Raw genomic sequence first — 14,416 nt, forward strand, 5'->3', positions numbered from 1 at the left:
TTCTTCTCTAGTTGTTTTCTTCTGGCACAGTCCAGCTCACAACAACATCAAGAGCAGAATTTGGAGACTTTGATATTAAAACTGTACTTCAGGAGATTAAACGAGGAAAAAGAATGGTCTGTAGTTTTTATATTTGTTGTGCAACATTACACTTGACTTGCTGCTTTAAATTTAGAGTACATCCCAAATTTATCCAGTCATCAGAAAATTTAAAGTAGTTCATGTGTTAAAGCAAAGTATATATTTGACTTATTTGTAATATAATAAAGGATGCTGATGTTACTGAAACTTATTTCTCTTTCTATGTAACTTCATTACTTAAGAGAATTATACTGAGAAGATTTATATATATTTCAAGGCATTTGCAAGCCGTTTAATAAAGTAAATGAAGATATGAATGTGACAAACTTTATTAAGTTTAAAATGTTACATTGTGTAAGCTTGCTTAAAGGAAATTTTTTTCAGGGCTTTCTGTTTAAAGTACACATACACAGGGCTGCCTCTTAAAATGTTTATCATAGCTTTAAGTTTTTTTAAATAAAATAATATAAAATACGCCATAATCTCATGTTGTTAAACATACTGAATTACCAACAAGTAGCTCTAAGAAATGTTGGCATCTTTATTGATCGTTTACTCCTTTAACACTTATGAATGCTATGTCGGTTGTCTCTAGAAGTTAATTTTTAAATTTTTTTGTTGGGAAAATTTTCAAACATACCACAATTGGAAAGCCTAGTAATACGTATCTATCCATCATCTTGCTTCATCAGTTACCTAAGTTTGTGGCACTTGTTTCATATAGGCCTTTTATTCTTGTTGCTTGAAGTATTTTAAAGCAGACCTCAGACTTCGTATCACTATACCTCCACGTAGTTGAGTATGTATCTCTTAATAATTGGACATTTTCTTACCTAACCACAATGTCATTATACCTTACAATTTTTTTATTTATTTTTTATTTTTTTATTTTTTTGAGACAGAGTCTCACTCTGTCGCCCAGGCTGGGGTGCAGTGGCACGATCTCAGCTCACTGTAACCTCTGCCTCCTGGGTTCAAGTGATTCCTGTGCCTCAGTTTCCAAAGTAGCTGGGATTACAGACATGCACCAACATGCCTGGGTAATTTTTGTATTTTTAGTAGAGACAGGGTTTCATTATGTTGGCCAGGCTTGTGATGAACTCCTGACCTCATGTGATCCACCCGCCTCGGCTTCCCAAAGTGCTGGGATTACAGGCGTGAGCACCCGGCTAAAAATGAAACTTTCGTAACAGAGCCTGTAGTACTGAAAAAAGGAAAAACCACTTTATCATATTATTCAGAGCGGTGTTGTATAATACAGCTAAAGTCCAAACAGGTGACTAAGATAACAATTCAATTATCTTGCCAACTTACTGTTTACCTCTGTACCGTTGAGGATTGGGGTAAACACTAACCTAGCATTTCCCCCAAATGTGCTCCAAAGGAAGTTAGTCCATCAAGATATTCCCCCAACCCCTCCAGAGATAAAAGGGCATCTAGATTTCAATAAACTTGAAAACTGTTTACTCTGTGCCCTCTCCCTTGGAGAAAAGGCTGTGAGAAGTCCTGCAATAAAGTGATCTGCTTAACCTATCCTTTCTCAAACTTACTTGACTTGAAACCCCTTTTTCAACAGGTACCTTTTAATCTCTGAACACTCTTCAGGCCACACTGAGAAGTCTTGAAAAGATTTCAGCCCCTTTAGTCTCCCTCTGTACTTTTGTCTACTGGTAGCGATTCCTCTGTGGGGGGATTGCTTTTCTGGTTTCTTATTCTTTCCCCTAATCATAATAGGAAAGGATCTGATCTTAGGGAGGAAAAGAAGCCAACCACTAAGATATACAACATCATTCTTTTTGTGTATTTGGCAGCATTGAGGAGAATCTTATCTACATTTAGATGTCAGACCTGAGATGGTCAGTAGTTTTTCTAATAAGCCAGCAGTTTATAAATGTTAAATAAGGGAAACATCAGGGGATGACAATATTAGAGGGCTTACCAAAGTATGGTTTAAGTTGCAGCATTATTTCAGTTATATGCTATGTGATAATTTCAGTGTACTCTTTTTCAATAGAAAATAGCTACTGTTTTCTTGAAATACTGCTTACGATTATTTCTCTTTCCTTATACAGAAATGTACACTTTGCAGTCAGCCTGGTGCTACTATTGGATGTGAAATAAAAGCCTGTGTTAAGACTTACCATTACCACTGTGGAGTACAAGACAAAGCTAAATACATTGAAAATATGTCACGAGGAATTTACAAGTAAGAAAACAACAATTGTCTATTTCCCTAAACATGTTAGTAACCATCCTTAAATAGATGACATTAGTTTACTCAATCTCTATTCTTAAGTGGTGTTTAGTTAAATATAGAATACTGAGCACATTATATAAGGAATGAGTACTACAGTTGGCATTTTCCTCTGACTGCATATCCCTGGATTAGCATTCATCCATCCAGTATTAGTTAGGCTTCCTATGTGCCAGCCATTGTGCTTGAAGCTGGGCACATGCCACTGATCAAAACTACATACACGGGGCCGGGTGCGGTGGCTCACATCTGTAATGCCAGCACTTTGGGAGGCCGAGGCGGGTGAATCACCTGAGGTCAGAAGTTCGAGACCAGCCTGACCAACATGGTGAAACCCCATCTCTACTAAAATACAAAAATTACCCAGGCGTGGTGGCAGGCACCTGTAATCCTGGCTACTCGGGAGGCTGAGGCAGGAGAATCGCTTGAACCCAGGAGGCAGAGGTTGCAATGAGCCAAGATTGCGCCATTGCACTCCAGCTTGAGCAACAAGAGTAAAATTCCGTCTCAAAAAAAAAAAAAAAAACACTACATATACTGTCCTCATGAAGCTTACAGTCTATTGGGAGAGACCTATTATTTAAGTGGCCAAATATGCAATTACAACATAGCAGCGTAAGTGTTCTAAAGAAGTTACAAAGTGTTATGAGAGCATATAAGAAGGAAGAGCTAACCTAGTCTGTAATGGGGAGTATTTAAGAATGTTCTGAAGGAAATAGTGCTCAGCTTTAAGCTGAGATATTAAGGACAAAGGTGAGCCTTGGTGGGGGGAGGTATTCTGGGCAGAGAGAACAGCATATGCAAGAGCCCCGGGTGAGACAGAAGCAGAGGTGGAAATGGGGAGATGTGTTAGGAGGCTAGTGCTGGTGGTCCAGGTGAGAATTATTGGTAGCTTAGAATAGGATACGGTAGACAGAAGGCAAAAGATTGTCTTGAGAAGATGGTGAAAAAGTAAAGTTTGAAGATTTGGGATTGGGGGTCACCCTCTTTTTTATGGGTCTTCCACTTAACCTGGGCTGCCTTGGGCTAGGTGGTGTTAATGTATATCTATAATGGTTCCATTTGTTTAATCGACTGGAGTATAAGTTGGTAGGGACTCTCGAAGTTTTTATTTGCCGTGCAGAGTTGTAAAGCACTTCCTTACTCTCACATGCCTAGAATGCAATAAACCAATGACTTCCGGGTCTAGTATTCTGTGTAAAAGACAATGTACACAAGCAGTCACCAAGTCATTTGGGTGCCTACATAAGGCACTATGCTGTATAATAAAATTTGCCAAATTCTGTTTAATAATAAAGGCACAAATGTTTTCAAGTGAGTTCTATAAAGCCTTTAAGGAACAAATAATCCCAATGTTATTTAAGAGATCCAGCACATAGCAAGAGATGGAAAACTTATTGGTTCATTCTGTAAAGCTTACATAACTGTGGTACCAAACCTAACAAAGATACGTTAAAAGAAAAACAAAAAAACTGTAGGCCATTCTCCCTTTTTTTTGCTTTGAGACAGGATCTGACTCTGTTGTCCAGGCTGGAGTGCAGTAGTGTGATCATGACTCACTGCAGCCTTGACCTTCTGCCCTCACGTGATCCTCCCACCTCAGCCTCCCGAGTAGCTGGAACTATAGGTGCATGCCATCATGCCCAGCTAATTTTTTTTGTTTTGTTTTTTGAGGAGGAGGGGTTTTGTTATGTTGCCCAGACTGGTCTCAAACTCTGGGCTCAAGCGATCTCCCTGCCTCAGTCTCCCAAAGTGCTAGGATTACAGGCATGAGCCATGCCCAGCCACAATCTCCCTTTTATAAATATACAAAAATTCTAAATAAAATGTTAGTAAATCAAATCCAGCTCTGTATTCTAAGACTTGAAAGACTGTTGAGGCTGGGCACAGTGGCTCACACTTAGAATCTCAACACTTTGGGAGGCTTAGGTGGGAGGATTGCTTGAGGCCAGGAGTTCCAGATCAGTGTGGGCAACAAAGCGAGACTCTCATCTCTATATAATTTTAAAAATAGAAAAAAGACTGTTAAAAATTAAGAAATATATTAATATATTAGAATTAGTAGAGTAAATAATCTTATCACCTTCCTTGTAGATGGTGAAAAGACATTTGATAACATTCAACATCAATTTCTGAATTTTAAAGTAGCGAGTGCTCTTGGTAAGCTAGGAATCTTAATAGGTGTTTATGAGAAAAACAACAGCAAATAACTTATTTATCGTTAAAGTAAAGGAGCAATGGTTCTTAACCAGGAGTGAGCCTCAGAATCACTGTGGGGTGGATAAGGCCCTCTTCTGAAATGGTCAAGCCTGAGCCCTACCTGTAGAGATTTAAAATTAGTAGGTCTGGGTTGGGGCCCAAACCATGCACTTTTATGACTCCCCAGGTGATTCTTATGTTCATCTCTAATTGAGAACCATTAGACTATACTTTAATTCAGATTAGGAAGAAGACAAGGATGCCAACTACTAGCATGACTTTTAACATTCTTCTATAGGGTTAAGCTGATGCAAGACAAAAAGAAAGAGGCCCAGTGCAGTGGCTCACGTCTATAATCCCACACTTTGGCAGGCCAAAGCAAGAGGATTGCTTGAGGCCAGGAATTCAAGACCAACCTGGGCAACATAATGAGACCCCATCTCAACACAACATTTAAAAATTAGCCAGGCAAAGTGGCACACGCCTGTAGCCCCAGCTATACAGGAGGCCCAGACTGGAGGATTGCCTGAGCCCTGGAGGTGGAGACCAGCCTGGGCAACATAGTGAGAACTTGTCTCAATTTAAAAAATAAAAGAAGGCCGGGTGCAGTGGCTCACGCCTATAATCCCAACACTTTGGGAGGCCGAGGCTGGCAGATCACGAGGTCAGGAGTTTGAGACCAGCTTTGAGATCGCCCCACTGCACTCCAGCTTGGGCGACAAAGCAAAACTCCGTCTCAAAAAAAAAAAAGAAAGAAAAGAAATAAAAGTGTATAATGAAATGATCAATATTTGTTATTTATATCATTGTCTACCAAGAAAATTCAAAGGAATCAACTTTGAATTTATTAAAATTAGTAAGAGCTCAGTAAGATTGCTGAATATGAGATGACTTTTAAAAAACAATTCCAGTAATAACTAGTTAGAAAATATAAAGGAAAACCGCCTGCCATACGCCGCCAAACACACATACACTAAAGATGAATTTTTTCCGTTTAAAAAAAACACACACACACAAAGCTTTGTTTTGGAGTGTGGGTGGGGAGACAGGGTCTCACTCTGTCACCCAGGCTGGAGTGCAGTGGCATGATCACGTCTCACTGCAGCCTCGACCTCCTGGGCTCAGGTGATCTTCCCACCTCAGCCTCCCAAGTAGCTGGGACTACAGGCACACGTGACCATGCCTGGCTAATTTTTGCTATTTTTTGTAGAGACAAGATTTCGCCATGTTGTCCAGGCTGGTCTCAAACTCCTGGACACAAGTGATCCACCCACTGAGCCTCCCAAAGTGCTGGGATTACAGCTGTGAGCCACCATGCCTGGCCAAAAATTATATTTTACAAAGGACTGAAATGAGTGGTGAAATATATTATGTTCCTTGATAGAAAACTCAGCATCAAAAGACACCTATTCTCACCAAACGTATAAATTTAGTATAATTTTGATCAAATCCAAATGTTTTGGCAGTTTTATTTAGAAGGCTAAATGTGATATAATTTTCACTTTTAATGGTTGTGTTTACCTTATATAACAGAAAAAATAATAGGAGCTTAACAGGATAGAGGGTTGCTTTCTCACCTAAAAGACATGCAGAGAAAAGCAATACAGATGTGGTAGGCAATTTTTCAGTGTCATCAAAGACCCACATCACCATCCTGCTCACCCCTCCTTAAGGTCTCCTTCCACATATGTGTGTGTAGGTCTCCTTCCACATATGTGTGTGTATGTTTTTGTATATGTAGAAAAATCTCTAGAAACATATTCAACAAGCTTAATGGTTATATTACTTCTCATTAGTTGCATAAGGATGGAGGAGAAGAGGCAAGTTTATATTCTCCATGATAGGATTCTGTGGTGTTTGAATATCTTCATGAGAAGTATATTATTATTAAAGTAGCCGTTAACATTTTAAAATAACAGGCTGGTTTTAAATATCCAAAATCAGATTGTATGGAGAATTATTGTATTTAAAAATGTAACTTTTAGATGATTTTATTATAATAGTTCTAAATGGAAAATATTTCCATTTTCATTTTGGAAGAAAAATGGAAATATAGATGAGAAAAAATACTTAATGTCAACTTTAATTCTACCACGCAGAGGTAATAATTTTAAATCTTTTGGAATGTTTTCTCTTAGACATTTATGTGATTATGTGTGTGTATTTATAAAAACAAGATTTTCTGCTGCTCTGCCTGTGGGGTAGCCATTCTTTTATTTGTTTGCTTTCTTTAAAAAAAAAAAAAAAGATTTTCTTATCTAGGCCATTTTATAATCTCTTTTCCACTTACTAGATCTGAGACATTTTTGTGTGACATTAAACAATTTTACATCTTGTTTTTTGTTTGCTTGTTTGTTTGTTTTGAGACAGTCTCACTCTGTTGCCTAGGCTGGAGTGCAATGGTGCGATCACAACCCATTGCAGCCTCAACCTCCCAGGCTCGTGTGATCCTCTCACCTCAGCCTCCCAAGTAGCTGGGACCTCAGGGGCACCCCATTATACCCGGCTAATTTTTTTTGTACAGACGAGATTTCACCATGTTGCCCAGTCTGGTCTCAAACTCCTGGGCTCAAGCGATCCACCCGCCCCGGCCTCCCAAAATGCTGGGATTACAGCATGAGCCATTGTGCCAAGCCTACATCTGTTTTAATGATTGCATAATATTCCATCATATAGGTATATCAGTTTATTCTGTTGGTTCCTTTTTCAGACATCTAGGTTGTTTTTGCTTTTTAGCTATTAAACAACCATATTTCAGTGACCATCTCAAAACAAAAATATTTGTACTTGGATCCATAATGATTTGAATTGCTCTTTTTCTTTTCTCCCATTGAGATGTGTTTCTGCAATCCATTTGTAATGTGGATTCCAGATAGAGACCATTGAGTTTAAATGAGAGCCCATAGGTGGGTAGTTTGGGGAGAGAAGAAGGGATAAATAAGAGGAAATGCAGGGAGGAATATTTCTGAATGAAGTGGCTTCCCTGTCTCCTAACTATGGCTTTTCTTCCTTACCAGCCCTTTCTAGGTCCTGACTGTATTCCTATTCAAAAGACGAGGGAGGGATAGATAATAATTTTTATTTATGTTTATCCTGTCTTATTGTCTTTATTGTATTTTTAACTATTTCAATATGGATTTTTTTAAAATGTCAGCCTGCCACCATAAAAAATGGAGTTCTGTAACAGCAGAGACCTTGTTTGACCAGTTGACACCTGTGACCTTAGCACCTAGACTAGTGAAGGCCACATAAGGGCCTATGGGAAATATTCTGCAAGTAAAAAATAATCCCGTAAAATGATTAAAAGTTGCTCCAACAACAAAGCACTTGTCCTGTTAGAGGAAACTTTCTATTAAAAAGATGATTTTCAAATGTAAACAAAAACAGAATAGTATAACAAGTCCTCATATCAGCAGTTAGCAAGTCGTTGCCACAGTTGCTTTATCTATTGTTTATTTTCCTGAAGTATATTGTTTGTTTTCCTGAAGTATATATATAAAGCAAAATCCCAGATCTCTTGTCATTATATAATTATTATTCCATTATCACACTTTGTAAAATTAACAATTATTTCTTAGCATCATCTTATACCCAATCTATTTTCACATTTGCCCAGTTGTATAGAAAAATCTCATTTTAGACTTAATTTGTTCAAATCTGGATACACGCAAGGTCCATCCATTGCATTTGATATGTCTCTTAAGTCTAAATACGGACACACTTGTCCCTTTACTTATTGAAGAGCTTCGATAAATTGTCCTAAGTCCCACATTCTAGATTTGTCTCTGCCATTTCATGATGCCATTTAACTTGTGTCTCTATCCCTCTCTCCTATTTCTTGTAAACTAGAAGTTGGTTCAGAAGTTTAATTAGATTCAGGTTATATTTTATGGGAAGATTCTTCGTAGGTGCCATTGTGTAGGAATCTCACTCTTGATGTTTAACCTCATGATTTAAAAATTTAAAAAGAGGTAGTTCCCAATGTGTGGTATTTGAAGTGTACAAATTCTCCCTAGCTTTTTGAAAGTTATTGAAAATGTTTTAAGACTAAAAAGAGAAATAATGAACAAAACTAGATTAAAGTCAGTTGTTACTGTTGTCCACTGTGTCCTGAACCCCACCCCTGCCTTTTATTCTACTTGAATATTAGACCTAGTTTAGATAATCTATTTGTAACCTGTGAATTCCTAGATGATTTCTTTTATCTATTGCTGACCACAAGAGGGCATCCAGTGAACATGTTCTAAGCATTCTTCCATTGTCATCTTATGTATGATAGACATAAAACTGAGGAATCGCCTTCCGCTCATAGGTGGGAATTGAACAATGAGAACACTTGGACACAGGGTGGGGAACATCACACACCGGGGCCTGTCATGGGATGGGGGGAGGGGGGAGGGATAGCATTAGGAGATATACCTAATGTAAATGATGAGTTAACGGGTGCAGCACACCAACATGGCACATGTATACATATGTAACAAACCTGCACGTTGTGCACATGTACCCTAGAAATTAAAGTATAATAAAAAAAAAAAAAAACTGAGCTCAAATCAGCCTGCCCTTGTTTGATTGTCCAAATCACCTATATTACGATTTTTATTAAAAACCTAATGAATTTTAAACATACAGTCTGTATACCCAAATAAAAGGTTAGAACCAAGCATGATATCAAATTAGGACTCCAGAGATAACTTTCCAGATTTAAAGGGGAAAACCTACCTTTACAATGGAGATAGCTGGTCATCACCACTACTTTAACCAAATGATCAAACATAGTGTCACCCAGTAGCAGGATATTTTGAAATTAGATGCCTCCTGAAATATGCAGGATTACCTACAGAGTGTCTGGACTGAAAAAGAAAAGCTGAACCTGAAGCTAACCAAGCCCTTAGACCTTATTCCCAGTGTATAGGAAATACAGGGCGAGAGAGAACCAAATAAAACAGTAACACAATTAGACAAGTCCAGAATTTGCTACAGTTGACAGACTGTCTGGTCTGATCTCATCCTAAAAAGTCAGTGTTGTGTAAAAACAAGAAGTTGGAGGGACCAGTCTAGATTAAAAGAGACATAGCCAAATGCAGTGCCGGAAAACCGTTGGATGGCTCATGTAGGTATTCCAGTGAAGGCTAGGATGCTAATAATGAAAAACCATTTGAAGAGTTTGAGTAAAATTGTTTCATCAAATGTGAGCAGAAGGCAGCAGTATAGATAGAATATATATTTCCTGAAATGTGATTTTAAATTAAATATATGAAACAAATTTATAGAATTTGATTATTTTATCAATATACCTGAAGGTTGGTACTTTTAAGTTGGCCAAAACTTTGCTTTTAATCTCATTGGGCAAAATGAGGAATTGCTTTATGATAACTGTCATCCTAAACCAGAGATTTTGTTTCAGATGAACTTTTATTATCTCAATAATAGTGTGTTTTCCTATCTGTTAGATAAAAATGGGTCTGTAACTAATTGGGGAGTGTTTTTTAAAGTGTGGATGAGGAAACCCATGTTTTAAATGGGCACTAGCCTCATCCACTAATGTTGGCAGGAATGTTCATCAACAGTGACAAAGCATTTTGAGATTTTTGTCTTTCATCATTGTAGACTATACTGTAAAAATCATAGCGGAAATGATGAGAGAGATGAAGAAGATGAGGAACGAGAGAGTAAAAGCCGAGGAAAAGTAGAAATTGATCAGCAACAACTAACTCAGCAGCAACTTAATGGAAACTAGGTATGAAAGTTAATTATATGGGATCTGTTGTCAGGATACAATACACACTGATATATACATGTTGAAGTAATGGTATGCAGTAAGATTTTTTTAATCCTATTATGTTTAGTTAAGAGCATGTTACTAAAATGCTGAGGATTTTGTAGGCTTGCATAGTAGTTGTTTTTTTTTTAACTAGCTGATTTTGTAACCATAAAAACAAGCTATCTGCTTTATCAATAAGTGTAGTTGTAATGTCAAATCAATAAGATATTCACACTCCTCAATAACATTATATTGATTGTGTTCCCCTCAAGCATCGTATTTTACATTTTTTTATCATCTTTTAAACAGGTTCATGGGACAGAGTTAGAAAACTGGGAATGAATAAGACATCCATAACTACTATTCTTTTTTCACTGTTTTCTAAAATCAAAAAGGGTTTGTAACTTTTTACTGCCCAACTCTTAGATCCTTCATTGAACTGCCTAAAAATGTCTTGTTTGTTTTATGAGCCTTCACTAGAAGGCTGAGTTTGACATGTTGATATTACGTAGCTATAGTTTGCAGTTTCCGGGAAGCAATTGAAACACTATTAACCCTGTGTATAGTGTCAACAGTTAAAGCAGACGAAACGAAGTAAGCTATATTTCTGGACTGAACAAAGTTCTGCTGTTTAGAGCATTTAAGTTTGTTTAGTGGATCCATACTCAAAGGAAAGCATAAGCAAATTTTCCTTTACAATGCAAACATGCCACTGGTGGCAGCACATGGTAATTTGTGGATTTTTTTTTCATACTCAAGCAATGGAGGCTAGAAATGAAGAGAACCTTCTTTTTCTCTTGACTTTGACAGCACATGCTAAAAATCTCTTCCAAGAAGTACGCTAAAGCTTTTCATTTGGTTCCTGTTAAAGTTGTTCTCACTGACCAGCATGGACTCAGGCAACTGGTAATTATAAGCTATGAGCTCCAGTGCTTTTGCCAAAATTCTCTTGACAGCACACCTCCTCTCTTTCCATGTTATGCAAAGGACTTCTGGCAAAATGATTGAGTCCTTCAAGTTTAAACTAACATTTGGCAACAGCAAATTAAACGTTTTTAAGATGTAAAGAAAGGGTTACTGCTTGCTAAGGACTTCAGACACCATGTCCGAAACCTGTTCCTCTCAAGTGCCCTGTTGTGTGGAACACTTCACATATTGGCGCAAAGTACGTAAGGAGGTCTCATGTGCTGTAGGAGTAAAAAAGTCTTTGCATAAAACAGTATTTATTTTTACTTTTGTGACCACTATTTTAGAAACTTTATTTAATATTTTAATGTTTTCAGTCATTGCTTTGGTTATCTATAAAATAGGCTTTTGTGCCCTACTTTTCTTCTTGTAGGGCTTGGTGGTGTTTTATCGATTGTCAGAATTGTTTTTGAAAGCCTAAGAACCCAGCTTTTTAGAAAGGATTTTCACACTGGCATTTCTAGGTAGTGATATTTTCTTCCACTTACCTGCTGAAGCACATTTATGCATTTCTTTATGGCAAAACCAAATAACTTTAGTTGTGGTCTGCCTGATACTACCATAGCACCTCAATACCAAGGGGAGGGATTTTGACTAGTTGAATTATTAAGCCACCACAATAAAGCAGATTTTTAAATAAGAAATAATCATGTTAACTTGACTGTACATTGAGATATTGTGCAGCTGATAGAGCAGCATTTTTAAAATGTAACAGGTGGAAAATTACACTGTGCTTAATGACTGATTTTTTTTTAAAACTGCGAGTCCCTTAAGGTCACGTTTGTCAAGTGTGTATTCACACATTTACTTAAATCAAGGGACTCAATGCTTGCTTTTATTTTAACCATCTTTTACTATTTTTAGAAGGAAACTAGCTTTAGTAGTGGGTTGCCCTATATGTTTTCTCTTTTTGCTCTTACTATGCCATTGGGTTTTTGTGTGTACGTGATTTTCACAATTCATGACTTGAAGTGCAAGGACAGATCTAGATGTTTGTTTACCAAGCTATGTGACTTCTCCCAAAGGATCTGTACTTTCTTTCCTTACAACAGCTTGAAAATCATTATTTTAAAATCCTTAAATCACTGTGTCTAGATCATTTTTTACATTGTGTGCCATAGACTTACCCATGGGATAACAGAGCTCCTTCATTTTTGGACAACTACTGTAATCATTTTTTTTTTTTTGGGTAAAATGGAAGGTGCCAGGGGTAATCATGGCCAGTCAATAATTATATAAAGGAGTTCAAATACTATAGCTGTCAGTTGATGAATTTGTTATGTAGTAAAATGTATGACTTTGTGTGGGTTTCTTCAGCCCTTTTTCTGCCACTAGCAACCAGAATAGCACTTTACCTTTTGGTTGGCTAGATAAGTGGCTGACTACCTGTTTTTCTCACTGTGGTGTGATTGGCTAAACAATCTTGCATTAAAAATTCAAATGTAAATTGAATTCACATGAAAAATGATGTTTGGTTGTAAACCTCCAATGTTTTGATTCTCTAATCATGTTTTCGTCACATGCTGAGTAAAAGTGCCTTACAATGTAAAAATTGTACAGTACTTATGTTCCCAAGTAGCATCATCATCTTCTGGGTAGTAATTACATTGTGGTATTAATATTTAGAAAAATGGACCTCAGCAGTGTATTTACTGTACATCTCTTAAGTCCTTAACTGTAGTTTTAATAAGCATGACATTATTTGATAAGTATATAACATTTACATCATTTCAAAAAATACTGCCGTTACTGTCTTTTATGCATATTTTAGCCTGAAATTTTGAAGCGTCTTTTTTCTTTCTTTCTTTTTTTGTTTTGTTTTTTTTGTTATTGATATTAAACAGTGTAATCTTTGCAAGCGTATATTGAAGATTATTCTGGAGCATTTATTGCCTTACCAGAAATGTTAGTAGGAAATGTTCTTTAGAGTAGAAAGATAGACTTGAGTTTCTATACTTTTAATAAGAGCTCTTTGTTCCTGGGGGGAGGGGGGCAGGGGGTGAATTTTACTTTCATCTCAAGTTATTAAAAACCCACAACTGAAGTAAATTTTATTTCAAGGATCAGCAGTTTTAGAATTTCAGATAGTACTTGCTCAGAAGTACATGCTACTCAAGATATTAAGAGATAACAAGATCTGTAGATCTGCTATTGAATCAGAATCTGTGTACTTGAACAAATGTGTGAATCTCAAATATCTCAAAGAAAAAGAAAAAGTGTTCTAGAGTGTTGTTGCTTTTTTAAAAAAGCGCTGAAGTTAGACCAAGGTATACAGTTTTGTTCTAACAGACATTTAGGTTAATTGTAAAGATAAGGAATGCATTATGGGTCAAAAATCAAACATTCCTCTCATGTTATGTATATTTTGTTCCTGTTGTATTGGCTTTATTTTCAAAATTGTAGTTTGTAGTATTAGTTTCCTTTTATTGGTATTCTTGCATATACTATTCATTCAATAAATGACTTATGACTTTCATATTTGTTTGTCTTTTTTGTGAAAGCGTATACTGAAGCTTATTTGATAATAGCAATAGTATTGTGTTCCTTTTAGTCTTGCTTTATTTCAGAGTAAAATGCCTTAATAACTTTTCATTAAACAAGTATGGGAGGAAAAAAAGTGTGAATTTGAATTCAGTTCAAAGTTTCACAATATAAAAGTTTTATCATGGAGAGAAACTGCAATCTTGTAAGTACAATCGAACTGCATTACATCTTGGTTTTTTTATTACATGGTTCAGATACCCATGGTTTAAATCAGAACCTCTGAAACCTAGTTAGAAGGTTATTTTGAAAATAAACCAAAACTCCTAGTACAATTTATCAGATTGGTAATATGGGTGCAGGATTAATATCCTATAAAGGGATTTTACCTTATATCTTTAAATGTACTCCCATTACCATGGACAGTGTGCTTCTAGTACAGTGCTCATATATTGAGGTTTGTCACATCCAGGGCAGAAATCAAAGTTGTAATTAGTAGGATATGCTCATTCCATACACACAATTCCTAACCTGCAGAGTGGGGGAAAAAATCAAATAGCATGTTCTAATTAACTCCGGAACATAGGATGGTGTACTTCACTGCAAATGTTACCTAGTAGTGCCTGGCGCATATGTGCCTGTGTGTGTTTAAAATCCATTATTAAGTCTCA

The 14,416-nt window shown here is 36.7% G+C and overlaps 1 protein-coding gene across 3 annotated transcripts in view; it reads left to right on the forward strand.

Annotated features, from left to right (window-relative positions):
* Positions 1 to 13,740, forward strand: part of PHF6 (PHD finger protein 6) — a 55,410-nt gene extending 41,670 nt beyond the window's left edge. For 2 of the 3 annotated variants that reach the window (XM_030807098.1, XM_004092524.3), the window contains exons 8-11: positions 12 to 116; positions 2,154 to 2,287; positions 10,145 to 10,274; positions 10,608 to 13,740. In XM_030807098.1, coding sequence (XP_030662958.1) covers positions 12 to 116; positions 2,154 to 2,287; positions 10,145 to 10,274 — 369 coding nt within the window. In that variant the 3' untranslated portion in view covers positions 10,608 to 13,740. Of the gene's footprint in view, positions 1 to 11; positions 289 to 2,153; positions 2,288 to 10,144; positions 10,275 to 10,607 lie in introns of those variants that run through there. The other variant, XM_003272637.2, reaches the window with a different exon arrangement.
* Positions 13,741 to 14,416: the final 676 nt, after the last annotated feature.

Source organism: Nomascus leucogenys, chromosome X (assembly GCF_006542625.1).
Source record: "Nomascus leucogenys isolate Asia chromosome X, Asia_NLE_v1, whole genome shotgun sequence".
NCBI lineage: Eukaryota > Metazoa > Chordata > Mammalia > Primates > Hylobatidae > Nomascus > Nomascus leucogenys.